Below are 21,312 nucleotides of genomic sequence, written 5' to 3'. Positions count from 1 at the left end.
TAACAATAAATCAGTCTTGTAGAAATCAACATTTGACATGATAGTTCGCAGTGCTATGTTGAGCTTTATGTGCCTTCATTGAAGACAGGTAAAAAATAACGACTTCTTCTGAGTCCATGACATGCTACCTCTTACTAACACCAGAACACAATATGTACTTTTTTGTGTTTTATAGCATTGTTGACGGGGGATGCATCAGGAAACTCGTTGTGTGGCAACAGTGTCGCGATGGGAGCCTTCACCGAGGCTCAAACTGGGCCCAGAAGGCAGGCGGGGTCTCGATGGCCCCCGGGATGTTGCAGTGGAGAGGCGGCAGGCCGTCTGCCCGGACTGAGAAGTTCTGCAGAAGCGTCGCCAGCATGAGGAACACGTTCTGCCGGGCGAACGTCTCCCCAGGGCACACCCGCTTGCCTGCGAACACATACAAATAATTTCTGGTTAATGTGTATTGCATACCGAGAGACATGTAATAAAGATAAAATTAAAACTCATGTTTTATTAAATTGGTGGCACACACAACTAGTCTGAATCATATTCAACGAAGAGAAATCAAAGTGGGCTGCTGAATAATTCTGACAGTGAAAAAATTATTACCAACTATGGAGATAACAAAAAGGGAGTTGCACAAAAGTGATAATTTTTGCAGGCAACACAAATGTTATAATTAATCTGATTAGAAGACAGGAACAGAAGCAAATGCTAATAAAGTTTTGCAAAAGGTTAATTTACAAGGTGCTATCGTAAGAGCGTGCAAAAATGTAACAAGACATAGAGGATGCTCGACTGAACGATTTGAGGTAAGGAATCTGGGGTCAGAGAGGCCAGCTTAAGGAGATAATAGGAATAAAATCACATGACTGTGTTCTTTTTTATTTACATTAGTTAAATGCTAAAACCATCACTGACAAAATAAACCTACCATTTGAATTGTATCTTACAAAATGTGCTGAAACTGACTGCCATCATCCTCAGTGCGAGCACGTCTGTGACGAATAAGATTCTGACGCACACTGACAAAAATCCCTTTCGTGTTTCGAATCACATCACAGGCAGCTATTCCCATCTCCGTATCCACTGGAGTCTCATACACAAGTGACCTCAGATATCCCCATAGAAAATAAAAAAAGGGGATTCAGGTCAGGTGACCTGGCAGGAGATGGAATAGGACCTCCCATTCCGATCCAAAGGCCAGGAAATACTGAACCAGTACTGCTCCATCGTATTGTACTACACGTCACTTAACAGCAATGAGTAATGAATGGATCTGTTGTTCATTCATAACACCTTCTGCCATGGGACAACAGACCCTCGTTATCGACAAATAAAGTAAACAAAACTTCCATCATGACTTCCTCGTAATCAGGATCACATTCCTTATTTCCTTGCAGGAAATAAACAATGTACATCTAAATAAACAGTACAGAACGCGTAAACTTTTACGTGTGTTATTTGTAAATAAGCTGGGAATACAGTAATGCTAGACAAAGCGGTAGACTAGTTTATTTCCACATTTCCTTAAGCTGGCTTCTCTGACCCCAAGCTCCCTACCCCAAATTGGTCAGTAGAGCATTCCCTATGTCCTCTTACATTTTTGCACGCTCTTACGGAAACACCCTGTATGGCAATAAAAAAATTGACTTTTTCTTATTTTCAGAGACAGAAAATGGCATAATTTCTGTTTTCTACGGGAAAGAAATAACAACATGAACTACTTCTTGGCCTTCTCAGTAAAATCCTTTTTGGTGTGACTATGTCATATGAAGAATGTTTCTTCTGCTATTGCAGACAGCCCAGTCACACATGCAACCACACACTGAAAAGGAGGTTATTAAAATGGGTTTCAACTGAAGAAACCTACATTCTTGCATTGAACTTCATCTGTGCTAAAACAGCCACCCACTTGCTTGTCAACTTCAATGAGATCGGCTTAAGAAGAAACAGAAGCCAACCAACTTTCCAATCGGTAGACGTTGAAATATAGCGACAAAAACTGGATATTTTATACGCTTAAACACTCTGAAAGTAAATTACTAGGACATGGTAACACATACCAGTGCTGAAGGGTAATGTGAGGTCCTTGGTGCACAGAGTGCCGTCGCTGTCGAGGAATCTCTCTGGTCTGAAGTTCTCTGGGTCTCCCCACACACCCTTGTCCATGTGCATGCTCCATAAATTGGCCACCACCACAGTTCCCTGCAACACAATGTATTAATTAGCACACAGAAATTTTTATCTCTGTGACGCTTAGAGAAGTAATACACACATGACTTCTGTAGATATTGTAATACCCACATGTCACTCAAACTCCGACTTAGTAAAGTACAAATAATGTGTTTAAATATGAAAGTATTGTAATTAATATGAAATTATAGTTACCACAGCACCAAACCTTTTTAAATACTTCGTCTTCCTGCGCCAAACAGCAGAAGCTAGAGACCAAAAGCTGACTTTGCTACTGAGTATCCCAACAGGATCTGGAGGTTTCCAACTGACCTTTGGTATGGAGCATTACAATATGAAGTAATGGTTCTAACTGACCATTGGTATGGAGCATCCAGACAGGGGACAGAGGTACATGGCTTAACTTTGGTACAGAGGAGACCAACAGTGGTAGAGATTCCCTCTGACGGTTTACATGAAGGATTCCATTAGGAGGCAGAGACTGTGAACTGACCTTTGGTATGGAGTACCCCTGTAGGGTTGTGTCCTCTGTAGCTGCATGGGGGATCCCGATTGGCAGCAGCGTCTGTATCCTCATCGTCTCTCGCAGGATGGCCTCTGTGTACAGTAAGCTGCAGACAACAGGTTGTTGTTAATATGTTAAACATAACATTATCATAAACATAACATTCTTATAAACATAAAAGAACTCTCTTTGATGAATGATGGGAAGATGGGAGTATATTGGTTGTACAATGAATTATCTGAAGAGTGCGAGGTATGTTTCTATGTACATAGAAATAACGTCATCTCAACAGTATAAAATGCAAATATTGGGAAAATATTATACACTCCTGGAAATGGAAAAAAGAACACATTGACACCGGTGTGTCAGACCCACCATACTTGCTCCGGACACTGCGAGAGGGCTGTACAAGCAATGATCACACGCACGGCACAGCGGACACACCAGGAACCGCGGTGTTGGCCGTCGAATGGCGCTAGCTGCGAAGCATTTGTGCACCGCCGCCGTCAGTGTCAGTCAGTTTGCCGTGGCATACGGAGCTCCATCGCAGTCTTTAACACTGGTAGCATGCCGTGACAGCGTGGACGTGAACCGTATGTGCAGTTGACGGACTTTGAGCGAGGGCGTATAGTGGGCATGCGGGAGGCCGGGTGGATGTACCGCCGAATTGCTCAACACGTGGGGCGTGAGGTCTCCACAGTACATCGATGTTGTCGCCAGTGGTCGGCGGAAGGTGCACGTGCCCGTCGACCTGGGACCGGACCGCAGCGACGCACGGATGCACGCCAAGACCGTAGGATCCTACGCAGTGCCGTAGGGGGCCGCACCGCCACTTCCCAGCAAATTAGGGACACTGTTGCTCCTGGGGTATCGGCGTGGACCATTCGCAACCGTCTCCATGAAGCTGGGCTACGGTCCCGCACACCATTAGGCCGTCTTCATCTCACGCCCCAACATCGTGCAGCCCACCTCCAGTGGTGTCGCTACAGGCGTGAATGGGGGGACGAATGGAGACGTGTCGTCTTCAGCGATGAGAGTCGCTTCTGCCTTGGTGCCAATGATGGTCGTATGCGTGTTTGGCGCCGTGCAGGTGAGCGCCACAATCAGGACTGCATACGACCGAGGCACACAGGGCCAACACCCGGCATCATGGTGTGGGCAGCGATCTCCTACACTGGCGGTACACCACTGGTGATCGTCGAGGGGACACTGAATAGTGCACGGTACATCCAAACCGTCATCGAACCCATCGTTCTACCATTCCTAGACCGGCAAGGGAACTTGCTGTTCCAACAGGACAATGCACGTCCGCATGTATCCCGTGCCACCCAACGTGCTCTAGAAGGTGTAAGTCAACTACCCTGACCAGCAAGATCTCCGGATCTGTCCCCCATTGAGCATGTTTGGGACTGGATGAAGCGTCGTCTCACGCGGTCTGCACGTCCAGCACGAACGCTGGTCCAACTGAGGCGCCAGGTGGAAATGGCATGGCAAGCCGTTCCACAGGACTACATCCAGCATCTCTACGATCGTCTCCATGGGAGAATAGCAGCCTGCATTGCTGCGAAAGGTGGATATACACTGTACTAGTGCCGACATTGTGCATGCTCTGTTGCCTGTGTCTATGTGCCTGTGGTTCTGTCAGTGTGATCATGTGATGTATCTGACCCCAGGAATGTGTCAATAAAGTTTCCCCTTCCTGGGACAATGAATTCACGGTGTTCTTATTTCAATTTCCAGGAGTGTATATTGAATTATCGATTGTGAAAAGAATTGCGCTATGTGATACGCTTAACACAAAAATTAATGTAATACGTAATTCTAATTTCGTTACCAGTTATGGCCTTGGGAGAAGAAGGATATGACTGGTTACAAATTCCTGAGAGAATATGTTTCTAAGGGTAGTCAGATAATTTTATTCCATATTCATCTCTCCATTCTTGTCCTGAAGCATTAAAGCACAGAATATTCAGGTATTCAGTCGATAATAATTAACTTTCTCCATTACCGTGGTAGCTAGGATGAAGCGGTAACCGTATCAGGGGTAACAGTACGGGAAAGCGGGTTATTTAAAAATTTTCACTGCTAGAATTCGTCTGGGTAGTAAAGAAAGGATTAACATCATACCGGAAGTGTGGTCGTTAGTGAAGGGCAGCAGTTCAGATAGATTCTTTTTCAAATTTTCTATACTGGAATTTGTCTTAATCAAATCTGGGAAACATTTAAAACCTAAATCGACATCCCTGCATGGGGGCTTGATCAGCATTTTCTGAAAAGTGACCCCAGCTATTCCAGAGTGCAGGCCAGTGTGCCCAACTCTCACGTTTTGTGAAAAGTGAGTAGGTGGTGCTTCACAGTTCTTGATCATCAGACTGTCTGAATCGTCTGGGGGGAAGGTGCAAAACAGCCCATAATGTGTGCTGGTTGTCCATCCACTGGGGATGTTAATCAGGAGACGACCTTGGTGGTGGTGATGGTGGTGAGAAGAGTGGGCTACACATCACAAACAAATTCCAGTCTCTTCTGATATCGTCCAATCAAGAAAAACATGAGCGTGACTGTATATAATACTAGCACTCTGCGTAGAACCCTACACTGATGCGCTGCGGTAAAGACGTGTGACATGTGATGAAGGAGATGTGGAAATTATTTTGGTGAGACAGTTGTTGCAGCTGGACTGACACCACCTGTAGGTGGTGGGTTGTATCGACTAGCCAACTTGTGTGACCCAGTGGCTATATGTCTAGTGCATACTCACTGGGGGGCGGTCGTTGAGGTTTGGAAGCCTGGAGTTTCCCACGACAGAGTCCAGCTCGAGTTGTGCTCGCCTCTGTGCCTCTGGGTGGCGGGTCACGTACAGCAGGGCTCACGAGAGCACTGTTGACTGCACCATGGAAGCTGGCAAGAAGGTGTCGAACAGGGTGACTCCCAACTGGTCAGCTGCGAACACAAACAACTGCTGTTGACACATTGTATAGCAAATGTAACAGAGCATCTTACATGTAATGTTGGATGATGTGCTGACGTTTTGTAGTACTAAGATCGAGCAACAGCTCAACATATCCAGGCGCTCATGATGGATATTGAGCAAGGGCTCCATAAGGAGAACAACGATTGTGGCGAACATAGGTGTTAACGATATCGAAATAACCACAGCAACAGCAATAGTTTTTGTCAAGTGAAAGTCGACAGACATGAAGTCCCCCACCCCTCGAACCCTCAATGACAGCACTTATAAGACACTTGATTTGTATATTTTTATACTTTTATGATAGAACTTAACAGAAAAAGGAGCAAGTTTATTAGTTAATAAGATACAGCTTCCATTTAGTATGTACTGGAATATACTGTGTCAGTCCCTGTCTTCTTCTTCTCCTTTATTTCTCTCAGGTATCTGTCAATGAAGTCCCTCATGTGGTCATCTGAGTATGTCTTCTCGTGTTCCTTGATCACTTGCTGCAAAAAGACAGACATAGTCATTTATGTGACATTTCTGTCAGAGAAGAAAAAACAATTCCTAACTTTATTCTACATTATCAGCCTCAACTCAGTTACCATTTATAGATACAGAATTGATACATATGGAGACCGCAAAATGAAGTGCATGAAGTGTAAAAATTTTATTGTGAAGATATTGTCTCAGATACGTAACTAGTGGATCTCACGTCTGTTTAAGTCTTTGAGACGGTAGACTAGTAGTATAAATACTGCCCTAGCAGCCGCCTATTGGTCTGTAATGACAGGCAGATGAACGAAACAGATGTCCGATGGACAGCCACACTTCCCTCTTGGGCAGAAAATTGATGTTGTGGTGAAAGAATGAGACGCATTCCTTTTAGCAAAGGCTTCTGTTTAGAAGCAAAAAATTCGCCAACTTGGATTGCGTTATCATCTTGTCAGTTATGTTGACACTGTTTTGGCGTGTGAAGTGAGAATGGTATGCTATTGAGAACATTATTAATGTCAAATACGTCAGGAAAAGAATCTGCTGAGAAATGCTTCTCATCTCTTTAATAGCAGTTATTTCAGCAAAATCTGCTTCAATTTTCTCATCAGATTCTCAGGGTAATGGTTTTTTCTGGGGATTTAGTAGACAGGAGAGAATCTGAGGAGGAATTTCTTGCCAGAAAGCCCTACTACTTCAGGAGGAACATTATACATCTACATCTACAATCCGCTAGTCACTTTATGTCGTAGTAGATTGTACATCTCCTAACATCATCTATTCCACCTTTCCTAATTCAATCACGATAGGCACGTTGGAAGGATGATTGTCGATACATCTCCATATGATCCCTAACTTGTTTGATTCCTCGTCGTGCTCATTTAGCGAGACACGTGTGGGGGGAAGTAATAAGTTGTCCGACACCTCCGGAAACCTCTGATTTGGAATAGTAAATCTCTTCGTTACTCACAACGTCTCTCGTGTAGCATGTACATTAGGAGTTTGTTGAACATCTTACTAACGCTTTCGTGCTAACTAAACGAATGTTTGATGAAATATGTTTCTCTTCTTTGGGTTTTCTCCATTTAACCTAAACTGGTAAGGGGTCCGGACTGATTAAGAATATTCGCTCCTCATTTGAGCAAGTGTTTTATAAGCCTCTTCTCTCGAGAGTGAATCATGTTGCTTTGAGATCTTTCCGATGAAACTCAAACATCTGCTTCTTTCAAACAGTTTGTTTTATATTATCAATACAGATGGTTACTTTAGGTATGTTACTGTTTCCAGGGGTTGGTTGGAAATGGTGAAATTGAATAGCTTTGGCTAGCCCACCTTCCCCGCCTACACCCTACTCCATTTGTGAATAATTGTTCCAACTAAATTAGTATTGACTAAATTACGAACCTCTTAAATTGTTAACACAGCATTTGTGTGGAATGTGAACCAAAAGCCGTGCAAACCAAAGAAAAAGACTGCATACACTATGCTTGTCCCCCTTATTCTGGATAATTATTGCACAGTATGGGACGCTTACCAGATAGGATTGATGGAGGACGTTAATAAAGCTCAATGAAGGGCAACCCATTATGCATTATCGCGAAATAGTGGTGAGAGAGTCAGTGACACGATAAGGAAGTTGAGTCATTAACACGAAGATGTTTTCCATTGTATTGAGATCTAGTCACGAAATTTCATTGACTAATCTGCTCGGTTCAATGGCAAAATACTTTGTTGACCAAAGTAACAAAATACAATATATATGATAACACAAAAGAACATTTAAGAGTGAAATGGAGTAATCACACAGCTGTAGATGTAGATATATTTACGCTCAAGGTCACTGCTAGTTCCTGCACCAGTCATCGAACCTCTCTATGTCTCTCTGCCGTTTGTTTGAGTCTTCTAGAGTTGCTGTTGGATACCCATCTCTCGTCTACATAACAGCTAAAGGCAGCTGTAGTTAAATTGGATTTTCTAGATTTCTTGCCTCTGCCGACAAGTAAAGTGGTGGGTATCTCAGTACTCACATGGAAGTATGCCAGAATCTTCTCGGCGGACTCGACCGTGTCATGGTAGCCCGACATTTTAGGCGCGATGGAGGCCAGTGCGGAGTGCAGCGTGAGGAAACCGCCTGTGGCGTCTCCAGCCCTGGCCGTCTGCAGGCCCGCGTGCCCCAGGTAGCGGCACACCCCGTCTGCTGTCCGCGGCAGCCGGTTGCCCGCCACCACCGGCATGAAGCCGTTGATGAAACCGGGGAACAGCGCATCAGGCAGCAGCACGCGCCGGCTGCCGTCTCCTCCTGATGACGACTGCACCACAACCTGTCGAAACGTCACCAGTCACCCATAGGGAAGCCACTTACAGTAATGTAGTTAGGTACAAAAGTTCAAAACTCATAAAATGGAAAGGGCTACACTTTGCTGGACTATTAGCTGCTCAGAGAAATGACACAGAACTGAAAAAATCCTTCCAGTTCATGGTTCTTAAAGCTACCGCCAAAGATTATATAAGCACCACACTAAACAAAAATAGAGTCCAAAAAGAATGTGCATTACACCTGATTGGCAGTCCAGAACACAACCACTGAGTTCCAATCTTGCATATCATACCAGTGCATTCCAGGTGTTAAGTTAACGTAGTTGCAGGTATGAACAGTCATCTGCAGCATGTGTAGCTGATTAACACATATTCTGTCTTGGACAACAAATGGTTCAAATGGCTCTGAGCGCTATGGGACTTAACATCTAAAGTCATCAGTCCCCTAGAAATTAGAACTACTTAAACATTACTAACCTACGGACATCACACACATCCATGCCTGAGGCAGGATTCGAACCTGCGACCATAGCTGTCACGCAGTTCCGGACTGAAGCGCCTAGAACCGCTCGGCCACCGCGACCGGCTCTTGGACAACACCACGATGAGGTACCCAGCTGCAATATGAGGTCGTTATATGGCTGAATTTGACCGTTATGGCTTTTCTGGTCGCTATTTAAAGGAGCCACCTTTCTGAGCAGTCAAGCTGAGCAGTTAGTCATTCTACGTCTATGCTCTGCAACCCTCATTACTGAGTGTGACAGGGGTACCTTGTGTACCATTGGCACATTCCCCCTTTCCACTTCCAGTCACGAATGGTGCGCAGAAAGAAATATTCTTTATAAATCTCCGTATAAGCTTGAATCTGTCTGATTTCAGCCGTGCAGAGAGGCTGCGTGGTTAGAGGCGCCATGCCACTAATTGCGTGGCCCTTCCGCTGGAGGTTCGAGTCCTCCCTTCGGCATGAGTGTGTGTGTTGTTCTTAGCATTCAGTTAGATTAATTTAGTTTAAGTAGTATGTAAGTCTATGGACCGATGACCTCAGCAGTTTGGTGCATTTGGAATTCACACACATTTTCTGTCTGATTTTATCTTCATTGTCTGTTAGCCAAATCTACAAGGACACAACTATTGATTATCTGACTTCTCAAAGGAATGGCGCTCTCGGAATTTTTACATTAAATCACTAAATAAACATGTGACGTAATGCAGTGCTCTTCTTGAATCCTCTCTCTTTGCTCACCCAGTCCTATCTAGTAAGAGTTCGCTCTGTAAACAGTCATCTGGAGCTTACGACGTTACTCAGAAGGAAGCCAAAAGAATGTGTTTGTAGAGAAGTAGGAAAAAATTTTGTCTCCACGTACTAGTGAAAACAGCTTTCTACTTATGAAACAGTCGTACAATGAAATATGCGTCATTTACAAATCTATAAGAACAGCATCCAAATTAAGAAACATGATTCCGGGCAGTATTTTTTACGCTCTGCGCACCTGCTTCGCGTGTCTGCAATGCGATTTTGTAAACGTCTTTATGGGAACGCCTCTTCATAACTCTGTGGACGGATATCGTTTTCGCCTGCAGCTGTTTGCCCTTCTGAGTTCAAACCTGTCAAAAGCCCTGCCAGGTATCAGGGATTTTCTTGACTGGTCTGTAGGAATGTCTTAGTAGTAAAGAGTGAATGAATTAAAATTTCGTGCATGATGCGGCAGTTTTTCACGCATCTCAGTATGTACGATATCATACATCCTGAGCTACGATAGGTATTTGATTTTTATCCCGTCAGCGATTGTTGTCTAATGTTAAGGGATACGTGTAGGCTCTTGAAATTGGGCCAGTGGCTTAGGAGATGTGGAACAATAAACCGCACAGGAGCACGTACATACAGTACTTCCATTTTTGTAACATGTATGTTTTGTGAACAGTAATAATCCTACGTACTGATACTGCCACTAACTTGTTTAAAGCACACGGACTACAGTGAAGAACTATCGTAACGCTTGCAGTAATTACAGATTATCACCAATACAACAGATTTCCAGAACATCACGAGTGCGACCACCACTGCTTGTCTACGTTGCCTGCAGCTAGCAAGAAGGAAGGCTGTTCCTGGGACTCACCTCATCCTGTCGTTCTCCCCGGATGAGCTCCACCAGCTCCGCCATCTCGGCCTCTATCTCCGATTCCAGGTGGTTGGAACGCCGTCCGAAGCCAAAGTCTCGCAGGTACCTCAGCGTGAAGCGACGCTGCTCCATCAGCTCTGGGCCCACTCTGAAGTTTATGCCTGCACAGCGTCGAACGTAGCCTCGTCAACATTCATATGACGTTGAGGAAACTTATGCAATTCGTTTATGAACCTCTGCTGAGATATTACACGGAATATAATGTGCCACGAAACTGTGAGCGAGGGGGTGGTTGGGAGGGTGTGAAGACAACCATTTGCCAAGGTGTACCTAACGTCAGTCACTCCACTGAAATGAAGCAAACGTGCCAACCTTTCAAATAGGAAAATGGCCACTTACAAGAGCTTAAAGCCACTGTTTCTAAACCTGTGGCCTACAGTTCACTGTACATCACATTTTATCAATGTCCATTATACGTTTTGGCGAAAGATGATCTTATTTTGGAGAAAGGGCAGATTCATAGCAGCGAGGTGCCCTCTTTAGCTAACGACGAGCCAGATGCAGTGAAAATTTTTAATACTGTTTCACGTCTGAACCCAGCCTAGGCTTTCAGGCAGTAAAGTGTTAAATAGTGACTGGATCTTACGTTTTTAATACTGTGATCAGCCAGTATCATTCCTAAGCTATCCTACTTTATGATTTTGGTATTTCCATCTGTGTGTGTCTGTGTTTGTATAGATTTGTACATTTTCATTATTTTGTAATGTTTTTGTTCTGTTTCAACAATATTGATAACACTCAGCTCATAAAAGACTTCAGTGTGGACTCACTGAAGACCTGGCTGTCATGTCTCCAAGCCAATGTATCATAATCTTCCCTACACTTCAGGATTCACGACACGTAGTACCTGTACCCAGAAGAAGGTCAACAACATCTGTTGGGCTGCCGATGCTGTCCTATTTGCTATAATCTGGGTGAGCTATAACAACTGATAAATGTAGTATGGGAACACAATAAAGCAGTTGGCCAAAATAATAAGAACAAAAGACATTTTTCATGTTCTTCTTCATTAACTTGATCTTATTTTAAAAATTAAATACCTGATAACGAAGAAACATGACGTACTGAAGAAGCCTGACAAGCACCTTTATTATTTAGAAAGAAAGTGGTCACATGTTCCGATTTTGACGTGCACCTAAAACCAAGATTCGTGAAATGTGAGTGATTTGTGAAGTGTAAAGAAGCCAAATATAATATGGTCACCCTCTCTAAACTTTCTAGCAAATGGTGCAATGGTGCGGTATAAGCGTCGTCTTCAGAGGGTCCCAGTAAGGGGAGTGCATGAAACTAGAAGCATTATTTGTGATAGTCCTGATTCTTGTTTTTTGTTTTTGGAGAAGAGGTGAGTTTTTGTTACGTTTTAGTTACGGAATGTGCTTCACTGTCAAATATAAATGTTACCTGTCCAGTTTTTTAACCATAGAAAGTCAGCCATGTCTGTTTTACCTTGGATTTGTTGAACACATTTCACATCAACTGTATCTTTGGTAATCAATCACAGTCTGTAATGCAGGCCGTTCTCCTGATATGGCTCCCATAAAAGATGTCGGTGATGGAAATGACGGCGGTGAATATGAAAAATGTCCAGTCTGCAATGCACTGTTTTCCCAGGACAACAAAGGGCGAAAATGAATTCAGTGCTTATAGTGCTTTTGTCGACGCCACGAAATATGCAGTGGACGAAACTAAATTTATTTACACTCTGTGTTTGAAAAGAAAATGCCAATACTCGGATGTTTTCTAGTATCAAATAATTTTTGCAAGTTCTTTTGTGTTTAGTGATTTTCTTGCCAACTCTCAAAGTTTTGCATACCTTTAACACATAGGGTCTTATTTGGATCACAATACTCATAACTAAAGAATAACCACTTTCTTTAATTATCATTACTTTCTACATTTTGCATAATGCTGTTACATCATTTGACACTAGCACAAATAGTAAACATACTTGGGAGTGTAATGGGCATGTGTTCTTCCTCTTTCTCGCATTCTAATGGACAAACAAGTGATCGAAAAAAGGCGGCTATATTTTGGGACTCTACCTTACACTTTTTTTACGGTTGAAGTGAAAAGTAAATACCAGATATGGAATGATTCCATATTGCATGAGCGTAAAGCTAGAAACTAAACAGGGAAAACTATTAAATTAATGTTAAACTTCCTTCTGCCGGTAGCAGTCAGTGCTTGCCTAGGTCCTCATGCGGCATCCTCTGCTTGATGGCGATGTTGGATATGCGGCCCTGCAGACTGGGGTTGTTGAAGACCTCCTTAGCAGCTTCGTAGTCGCTGATGACCACCACGGGTAGCGGCCCAAAGTAGAAGCCCACCAGTTTGGAGTTGTAGCGGCGCGTGAAGGCGTCCATCACTTTGTACGGGAACTTGTAGTTCTCTAACAACAGCTGGATGTAGCTCCCCCATATTGGTAGCGCAGGGGGCCCTGTAACATACAACACTGGAAGTGAGTTCTGCCATGCAGGTAACAGCGGAAACAGAGGTGGAAGCAGACTTGCCAACTACTGCATTCAGACATGTCATTTTGTTTAGGTGACGCACACAATCAAACCGCTTGTGTTTGAAACCACAATATGCTTATGTAACAGTATACGCACCTACAGAACAATCCTTATTTCATTAAATAAAAGGTAGACGAGGACACTTAGTTTACGTCGAAAAATTCTGGGCAGAGGAGTACCGCAAATCCGTTTCAGTTACAATTTGTGGACCTGAAGATCTTCAAGATCGAAAGTAAATGCTATCACTATATAGAAAGTGAAAAGCCAACATATACGCTACGGAGAAGAAACATGTAGTGGGACATTTTGGAGTTGAAGAACTCTCTGACATCATTGGAACGTGCAAATAATTTATACACCATGTGAGCCACATTATAAGCATATTTTACCACGAAGAGGAGCTGCCCATCACACTCCTTCCGATTTAGTGGTCAGATGATCCAAAGGATATCCCGTCAAAAACTGAACGAAGACCAAGCTTGAACACAGGAAGAACGTATAGTGAACTGTGACTAAAGAAGGAAAACAGAGGCAGGGAACGGTCCAAGGCAAAGATACGAGTATGTAACACTGAGAAAATTTTAGTGGCTATCTCTTCGTGTTTATGTGGTCTCGGTGTTGGACTGTGAAGGGGGCAATGTGGGATCAAATCTCCCTCGAGCCTCACTTACTTTTTTTAAAAAAAGAATTATGAGGTGCTCGTCTGGTCATTGACGTATCTGTTTGTATTCAGATTTTTATCTGTGTCGTGGCGCACGTCCGTTTGTAACAGCGACGCTTAACGAAGGGATCTAAGATGTACGTTATCTCCGACTGCTCCACACAACTCATGACTCTTTCGTTCCGTTATGGAAGTTTTGACTCTTGAATTGTTTTGTGTAACATAGTTCACACCCGTTTATTTGTTGTTCTCATTTCTGTTAGAGGTCTATGCGGCATCTCGACCGCCGTGTCATCCTCAGTGGAGGAAGCGGATGGGAGGGGTCGTAGGGTCAGCACACTGCTCTCCCGGTCGTAATGATGGTATTCTTGACCGAAGCCGCTACTATTCGGTCGAGTAGCCCCTCAATTGGCATCCCGAGGCTGAGTACACCCCGAAAAACGGCGACAGCGCATGGCGGCCTGGATGGCCACCCACCCAAGTGCCGACCACTCCCGACAGCGCTTAACTTCGGTGATCTCACGGGAACCGGTGTAGGCACTGCGGCAAGGCCGTTGCCGGCATCTCGCCAGCTCTCATTATTATTCATCACATTTACTTGCGACGATAATATGTTCTTACCACATGACTCATATTATACAAGGTGAGTCACCTAACGTTACCGCTGGATATATTTCGTAAATCACATCAAATACTGACGAATCGATTCCACAGACCGAACTTGAGGAGAGGGGCTAGTGTAATTGGTTAATACAAACCACAAAAAAATACACGGAAGTATGTTTTGTAACACATACCTACGTTTTTTTTAAATGGGACCTCGTTAGTTTTGTTAGCACATCTGAACATATAAACAAATACGTAATCAGTGCCGTTTGTTGCATTGTAAAATGTTAACTACATCCGGAGATATTGTAACCTAAAGTTGACGCTTGAGTACCACTCCTCCGCTGTTCGATCGTGTGTATCGGAGAGCACCGAATTACGTAGGGATCCAAAGGGAACGGTGATGGACCTTAGGTACAGAAGAGACTGGAACAGCACATTACGTCCTCATGCTAACACCTTTTTATTGGTCTTTTTCACTGACGCACATGTACATTACCATGAGGGGTGAGGTACACGTTCGACGGGCGTTTCATAGGACGTGGAGGACGCATTAATTGGCCTGCCCGTGCTCCTGATCCTACACCTCTGGACTTCTTTCTGTGGGGTACGTTAAAGTAGAATGTGTACCGTGATGTGCCTACAACCCCAGAGGATATGAAACAACGTATTGTGGCAGCTTGCGGTGACATTACACCAGATGTACTGCGGCGTGTACGACATTCATTACGCCAGAGATTGCAATTGTGTGCAGCAAATGATGGCCACCACATTGAACATCTATTGGCCTGACAAGTCGGGACACACTCTATTCCACTCCGTAATTGAAAACGGAAACCACGTGTGTATGTGTACCTCACCCCTCATGGTAATGTATATGTGCGTCATTGAAAAAGACCAATAAAAAGGTGTTAGCATGTGGGCGTAATGTGCTGTTCCAGTCTCTTCTGTAACTAAGGTCCATCACCGTTCCCTTTGGATCCCTACGTAATTCGGTGCTCTCCGATACACACGATCGAACAGCGAAGGAGTGGTACTCAAGCGTCAACTTTAGGTTACAATAACTCCGGATGTAATTAACATTTTACAATGCAACAAACGGCACTGATTACGTATTTGTTTATATGTTCAGATGTGTTGACAAAACTAACGGGGTTCCATTTAAAAAAAAACGTAGGTATGTGTTAAAAAACATACTTCCGTGCATTTTTTTTTTTTTTTTTGTGGTTTGTATTAACCAATTACACTAGCCCCTCTCCTCACGTTCGGTCTGTGGAATCGATTCGTCAGTATTTGATGTGGTTTACGAAATATATCCAGCGGTAACGTTAGGTGACTCACCTTGTATAACCAACGTATAGTATGACAATTTCTAAGACTACAGAAAGAGAACAGACACTTCAATGATGGGACGGACAGTTGATAAATTTGTGACAAAAAAAATGGGACACAAGGGAGATGAACACAGATTTCTCTCTTTGTATTCCAACACCGTGCCCATACAACCACAGTGCCATGTTTCCTGCAGTTCCTTAGATGTTGCGAATCGTAAGCTTGAACAGTTCACTGTTTCTGTTTTCCTTCTTTATCCAAATATCAGTGCACTTCTTTCTTGTTTAAATGTTTGTTCTGTGTTCCGTTTTTTGAAGAGGTGGAAGTGGATCAGTGGGTCATTTTGCCACTAAGTCTGAGGGTGGCGCGATGGGAAGTTTCCTAGTAAGCAAGTATGGGGGAATCTAAATGTCAACATGTTACAGTGTTGACTTCTGATGATGTGTGCCAGCAGCAATGTTTTCGTTACAATTTTAAGTTGCAGACAAATACACTGCTGGCCACCGTAAATGCAACACCCTGAAGGAAGCATCCGAATTAAGTGAAATTTACACCATGGGTTTGCAGCGATGAGATATGCAACTTATTACAATTTCAGCGCAGACGCACATCACGCGCGCCTGTGGCGCCGCCTCATAGCGCCATTTAAGGCTTGGCGATTTCAACGAGTGTACGTTCGGCACGTGTGTTTACCTTGTGGTTGTTTCACAAGACGATCAGTAATGCCTCGTAGACAACAGCGAACATCGTTTGATCAAGTATCCGAGTTTGACAGAGGAAGGATAGTGGCTTACCGAGATTGTGGATTATCATACAGAGAAATCGCTAGTCGTGTTGGACGAAACCAAACAACTGTAATGCGGATATGTGACCGTTGGATGCAGGAGGGTACGACGGACCGACGTGGCCGATCGCATTCACCTCGGTGCGCCACTGCACGTGCTGATAGGCAAATTGTGCGCATGGCAGTGACGGATCGCTCAGTGACATCCCGAACCATAGCACAGCACATTGCGTCTGTAACGCGTCATCCAGTGTCTGCGCGTACCATTCGACGGCGTTTACAGCAGAGTGGTCTGTCCGCAAGACGTCCATTGCTTCGTCTACCATTGACGCAGAACCACAGACGTCTCCGTCGCCAATGGTGTGATGACAGACGGATGTGGACGGCAGAATGGAATGACGTTGTCTTTACTGACGAGGCACGCTTCTGTCTGCAGCACCACGATGGTCGGATTCGAGTGTGGAGACACCGTGGAGAGAGGATGCTGGACAGCTGCATTATGCACCGCCACACTGGTCTTGCACCGGGTATTATGGTATGGGGCGGTATTGGATATTACTCTCGCACGCCTCTAGTACGCATTGCCGGTACTTTAAATAGCCGGCGCTACATATCCGAGGTGCTGGAGCCAGTTGTCTTTCCTTACCTTCAGGGCTCGGCCACAGCCATATTTCAACAGGATAATGCGCGACCACACGTGGCACGCACTGTCCAAAGGTTCTTCGTCAATAACCAGATTGAATTGCTTCCCTGGCCGGCTCGCTCTCCGGATCTTTCGCCGATAGAAAACATGTGGTCCATGGTTGCTCAACGAGTGACCCAGATTACATCCCCAGCTGCCACACCAGATGATCTTGGCAACGTGTGGAAGCTGCTTGGGCTGCTGTACCCCAGGAACACATCCAACGTCTCTTTGACTCAATGTCGAGACGTGTGGCAGCGGTGATCTCCAACAATGGCGGCTACTCTGGCTACTGATTCTGGCAGGAACCACATGTCACAGACGTCTGTAAACGTAATCATTTGATACTTGATCAACATGTTATCTACAAAATAAATTTTGTTGTGCTACCTCTTGTCTTTCTTGGTGTTGCATTTACGGTGGCCAGCAGTGTATTTTGCTCATGTTGTTTATGGTGTTACTGTTTTATAATACGTAAGTCCATTTACAACTACAGCTACAACCATATTCTGCAAACCATTTTATATACGCGACAAAACGTAGTTTCAATTCTACCAGTTATTAGGGTTTCTTCTCGGTCCATTCCCTTATGGAATGGGGAAGAATGTCTAAACGCCTCTGAGTTCGCTGTAATGAGACTAATTTTGTTTTCGCTATCCCAATGCGAGCGATGCATAGGGAGCTGTAGTCACTCCAACATTTAGCATTTAAAATTAGGCTTTGTGGTTTATAAGGAGACTTAATCGGGATTGTGTGTGCCTGTCTTCTGCCATTTTAGTTTCTCCAGAATCTTCATGACACTCTTCCACGCGTTAAACAAATCTGTGTCCATTTGTGCTATCTTTCTCTGGATACATTCAGTAACTGCTGTCAGCTCTACTTAGCGTGAGTCCTAACACTTCGGTAATATACTAGAATGGATCGCACAAGTGATTTTCAAACACTCTCCATTGCCAGCTGATTGTATTTCCTTAGTATTCTCCTAACGAAAGGAAGTCCGATACTTCCTGTAACTCCGACTGAGCCTATTTGGTCATTCCACTTTATATCCATAAAACTGGTGTATCCGTGTGTGCAAACGATCTGACCAATTTCATTTGAGACCCATTGATATTGAAATCTCAGGATACTACGTCTCTTCAGTTTGGGAAGTGCGCGGTTTTACATTTCTGAAAATTTAAATTCCACGAATTCGCAGTTTCGTCGAGGTCCGACTGAGTATTTGAGCAGCTTTTACCACACAGTTCTTTATCGTGGTTAACTGTATCACCCGGAAAAAATTGAAGTTCCTCTTATCTAACACTGTTTACAAGGTGATTAATGTAAAACACGAGCACTAAAGGTCGCAACACATTTCCCAGAGGTCACCTGAAGCTACATCTGCCTGTCGGAAACTTCTGCATCCGTGCATACATAAGATCTGTAGGAAGTGAAAATCATTTTGTGTGCCATGAGGTGCCATAAAAGACACCTTGTTGTTGTACTAGTTCTGTGTACAACGAATTAAACACGATGTTATAGTAACAGTGAAGAAAAACAACACTCTCTCTCATACCTAAATAATACTGCAGGTGTAAACCGTTTCACTGCTTGTCGAAACAGAATAGAAGCACTTGATCAGGAAAAACTAATAAAATTTTTTGCTGTGGGAGGAGAAAACAGATTGCCCACTGGGATGTCGTTAGAGAGTCTCAGAAATTAAATCCACGTAGATGTATTAGAGGATGTCTGAGTACGATTTAATACATTAACAAGCAGCGTCACATGGACAGCAATAAGTATCTGTACGACTTCTCTGGTGTAGTCAGTCTATCTTCTAGTGAAAAGAATTTTAAAACCTGTGGGTAACCATATGGCACAGATAGAAAATCGCGATGGAGGACTTTAATTTATAATATGGAGAGACTGTTAGAAATAAACAGAGATACATTCTCAGAATGGGGCGATAGTGTTAGTACGAAGAATCCACTATCTTTTTGAAAGAATCAAGTTTCCTGCTCCGGCTGTTATTTACTTCCATTTTAATTTTATTCTGTGTACTCTGTCGTTTCGGCTGTGCAGCCTTTCTCAAGTAAAATATTAAAACCGTTAACTACATATGTTTTGGGATACAATCATTTCCATGGACACTCCGTGGGTGTCCAAGCTCAAAACCTGTATCCTGAAACCTCTGCCAGGCACTTAAGTGTGAATTGCAGAGTAACCATGTAGATGTAGATGTAGGTGCTAGGTAACACCGAACTGTGTGCAGTGACACCACGATACAAATGAGTATAGCCATATTGAGGGACCTACATATTTGCAGAGAGACTCTGTATGATCGTATCTTGTTTAGTAATGACTGGAGTTCACCTTACGAAGGGAAGTAAATATTGCATCAACAGTGTAGTGAAAATATGGAGATCATTATTGGCCACACATGGTGCGTGTAGGCTAAGTAACTGGCCATTGACAGATTGCCGGCTATTTCCATGTAGTATGTGCACAATGGAGACAGATGAAACCAAAGCTGTGATCCAGTATTCAGCCTCTTAATATACAAAGATAGCAGGAAGTACGTACCTGGAGGGAAGTTGTCGGGCCTGGAGTACGCGGTCCTGACTAGCAAAATCAGCAGCAGCACGACGATCACCCCACTCAGGAGGAGAGCGAGAGGCGACATTCTGGTAGGTCTCGGTCTTCAGGCTCCGTCGATTCTTCACCGGAGGTCCTCGTGTTCCCTGATCATGCTAGATGCACAGGTAGACTACTAGTGATGTTGCTTTCTTTCTGCCTTCTGACCACACGGACCCCCTCAGCTGCTTTTTAAGCATCGCGACGCTCGCTTCCCACACCACGAGGCCCCTCCGAGATAACGATGCCCCGCCCCTCGGAGGCCACGCCCACACCGCCACGTGTCGTGACTCAGCTCCTCTCTCACTGGAAAGGTACTCCCACAAAACCTCGCGTTATCACACAACAACAACAATCTGCAGCGACGGAATGTCGTCATGATTCGACACAAATACATCTACTCTGATACATCATCAGGAAATCTTACGTATCAAATGAAACGGCACAACTCAGGTGCGGGGTAAATGACATCTTCTTTAAAGCCAATTCCCTGAAGATAATTAATGACACATTTTACTCTTATAATTGCTTAGGCTTCCGAGACCAGAGTCAGTCGACATGAAAGTTTGCTGGGCATGGTACAGCGCCATAATGTATAAAATCACTGCTGCTGGACCCAGAAGAAGGCCGCTGTAACAGTGGCTGAAACCTTGGTTTTTATCCGGCAGTAGTAGTTTTATACATTATGACGCGGTCCCACAATCAGAAAACTTTTATGTCGACATTTTACTGTCTTGTCTGTTGACTGTCAATGCCTCGTCATTTCCTCTGATAATCACTTCTTTCCAGGTTGAATTTTCACTCTGCAATCTACTGTGTGCTGATTTCCTACTTCCTAACAATGTAAAACAATGTGCAGAACTGTGACTCGAATCAGAACACTTGTCTTTCGTGGGATAAAGCTCTTCCGACCCATGGCAAGCACTCGCATTTCGTTACTACTCCTTCAAAGAAGCTACAGGCTGTGGCTAAACCATCTCTCCACAATAACCTTCCTTCCACGAGTTCCAGTTTCGCAAAGACTAACTTCCAGGATCCATCTCAAAATGACGTAGACATTGGGGTGCTGTCTTCACTCCCTTGGATACAGCACTGATACAATATAATATCTAGGTAGGATGTAATAATTTTCATTCATATTCAGTGCTACTATAAACCATTCGATCTTTTTTCCAAAGTATTACATGTACACATATGACTTATGCATAAATAGAACTATAAATTCTCCGAGTTTGCTTGGTGTCCACCATATGGCTTAGGAGTGTAGCGGCTTAACAAAATGGCGATAAAGCTGGGAAAGAGTTTTTGTGTGTTGGAACATGTGTGATATTTCTCGGTGACAACTTTGCAGCTAGCATTCACAATGAGCTTTAGAAAAGAACCACCTTGTAAACAGAGCACTATTTGGTCGTATCAACAACTTGTGGACAATCGCTATCTCTGTAACAGAGAAGCATTGGTCGACCAACTGTGCCACGTGGAACAGTGAAAGTT

The 21,312-nt window shown here is 43.9% G+C and overlaps 1 protein-coding gene across 1 annotated transcript; it reads right to left on the bottom strand.

Annotated features, from left to right (window-relative positions):
• Positions 1-238: 238 nt before the first annotated feature.
• On the bottom strand, positions 239-19,867 carry LOC126484776 (probable cytochrome P450 304a1). The gene is given in 9 exon segments (XM_050108372.1): positions 239-411; positions 2,052-2,193; positions 2,675-2,778; positions 5,441-5,626; positions 6,025-6,142; positions 8,159-8,452; positions 10,565-10,728; positions 12,816-13,064; positions 19,768-19,867. Coding segments are annotated over 9 exon segments (1,530 nt in total).
• Positions 19,868-21,312: the final 1,445 nt, after the last annotated feature.

Source organism: Schistocerca serialis, chromosome 6 (genome assembly GCF_023864345.2).
Source record: "Schistocerca serialis cubense isolate TAMUIC-IGC-003099 chromosome 6, iqSchSeri2.2, whole genome shotgun sequence".
In the NCBI taxonomy this organism is placed as follows: domain Eukaryota; kingdom Metazoa; phylum Arthropoda; class Insecta; order Orthoptera; family Acrididae; genus Schistocerca; species Schistocerca serialis.
The sequence above is the reverse complement of the archived record's forward strand: the minus strand, read 5'-3'. Positions and strand labels throughout refer to the sequence as shown.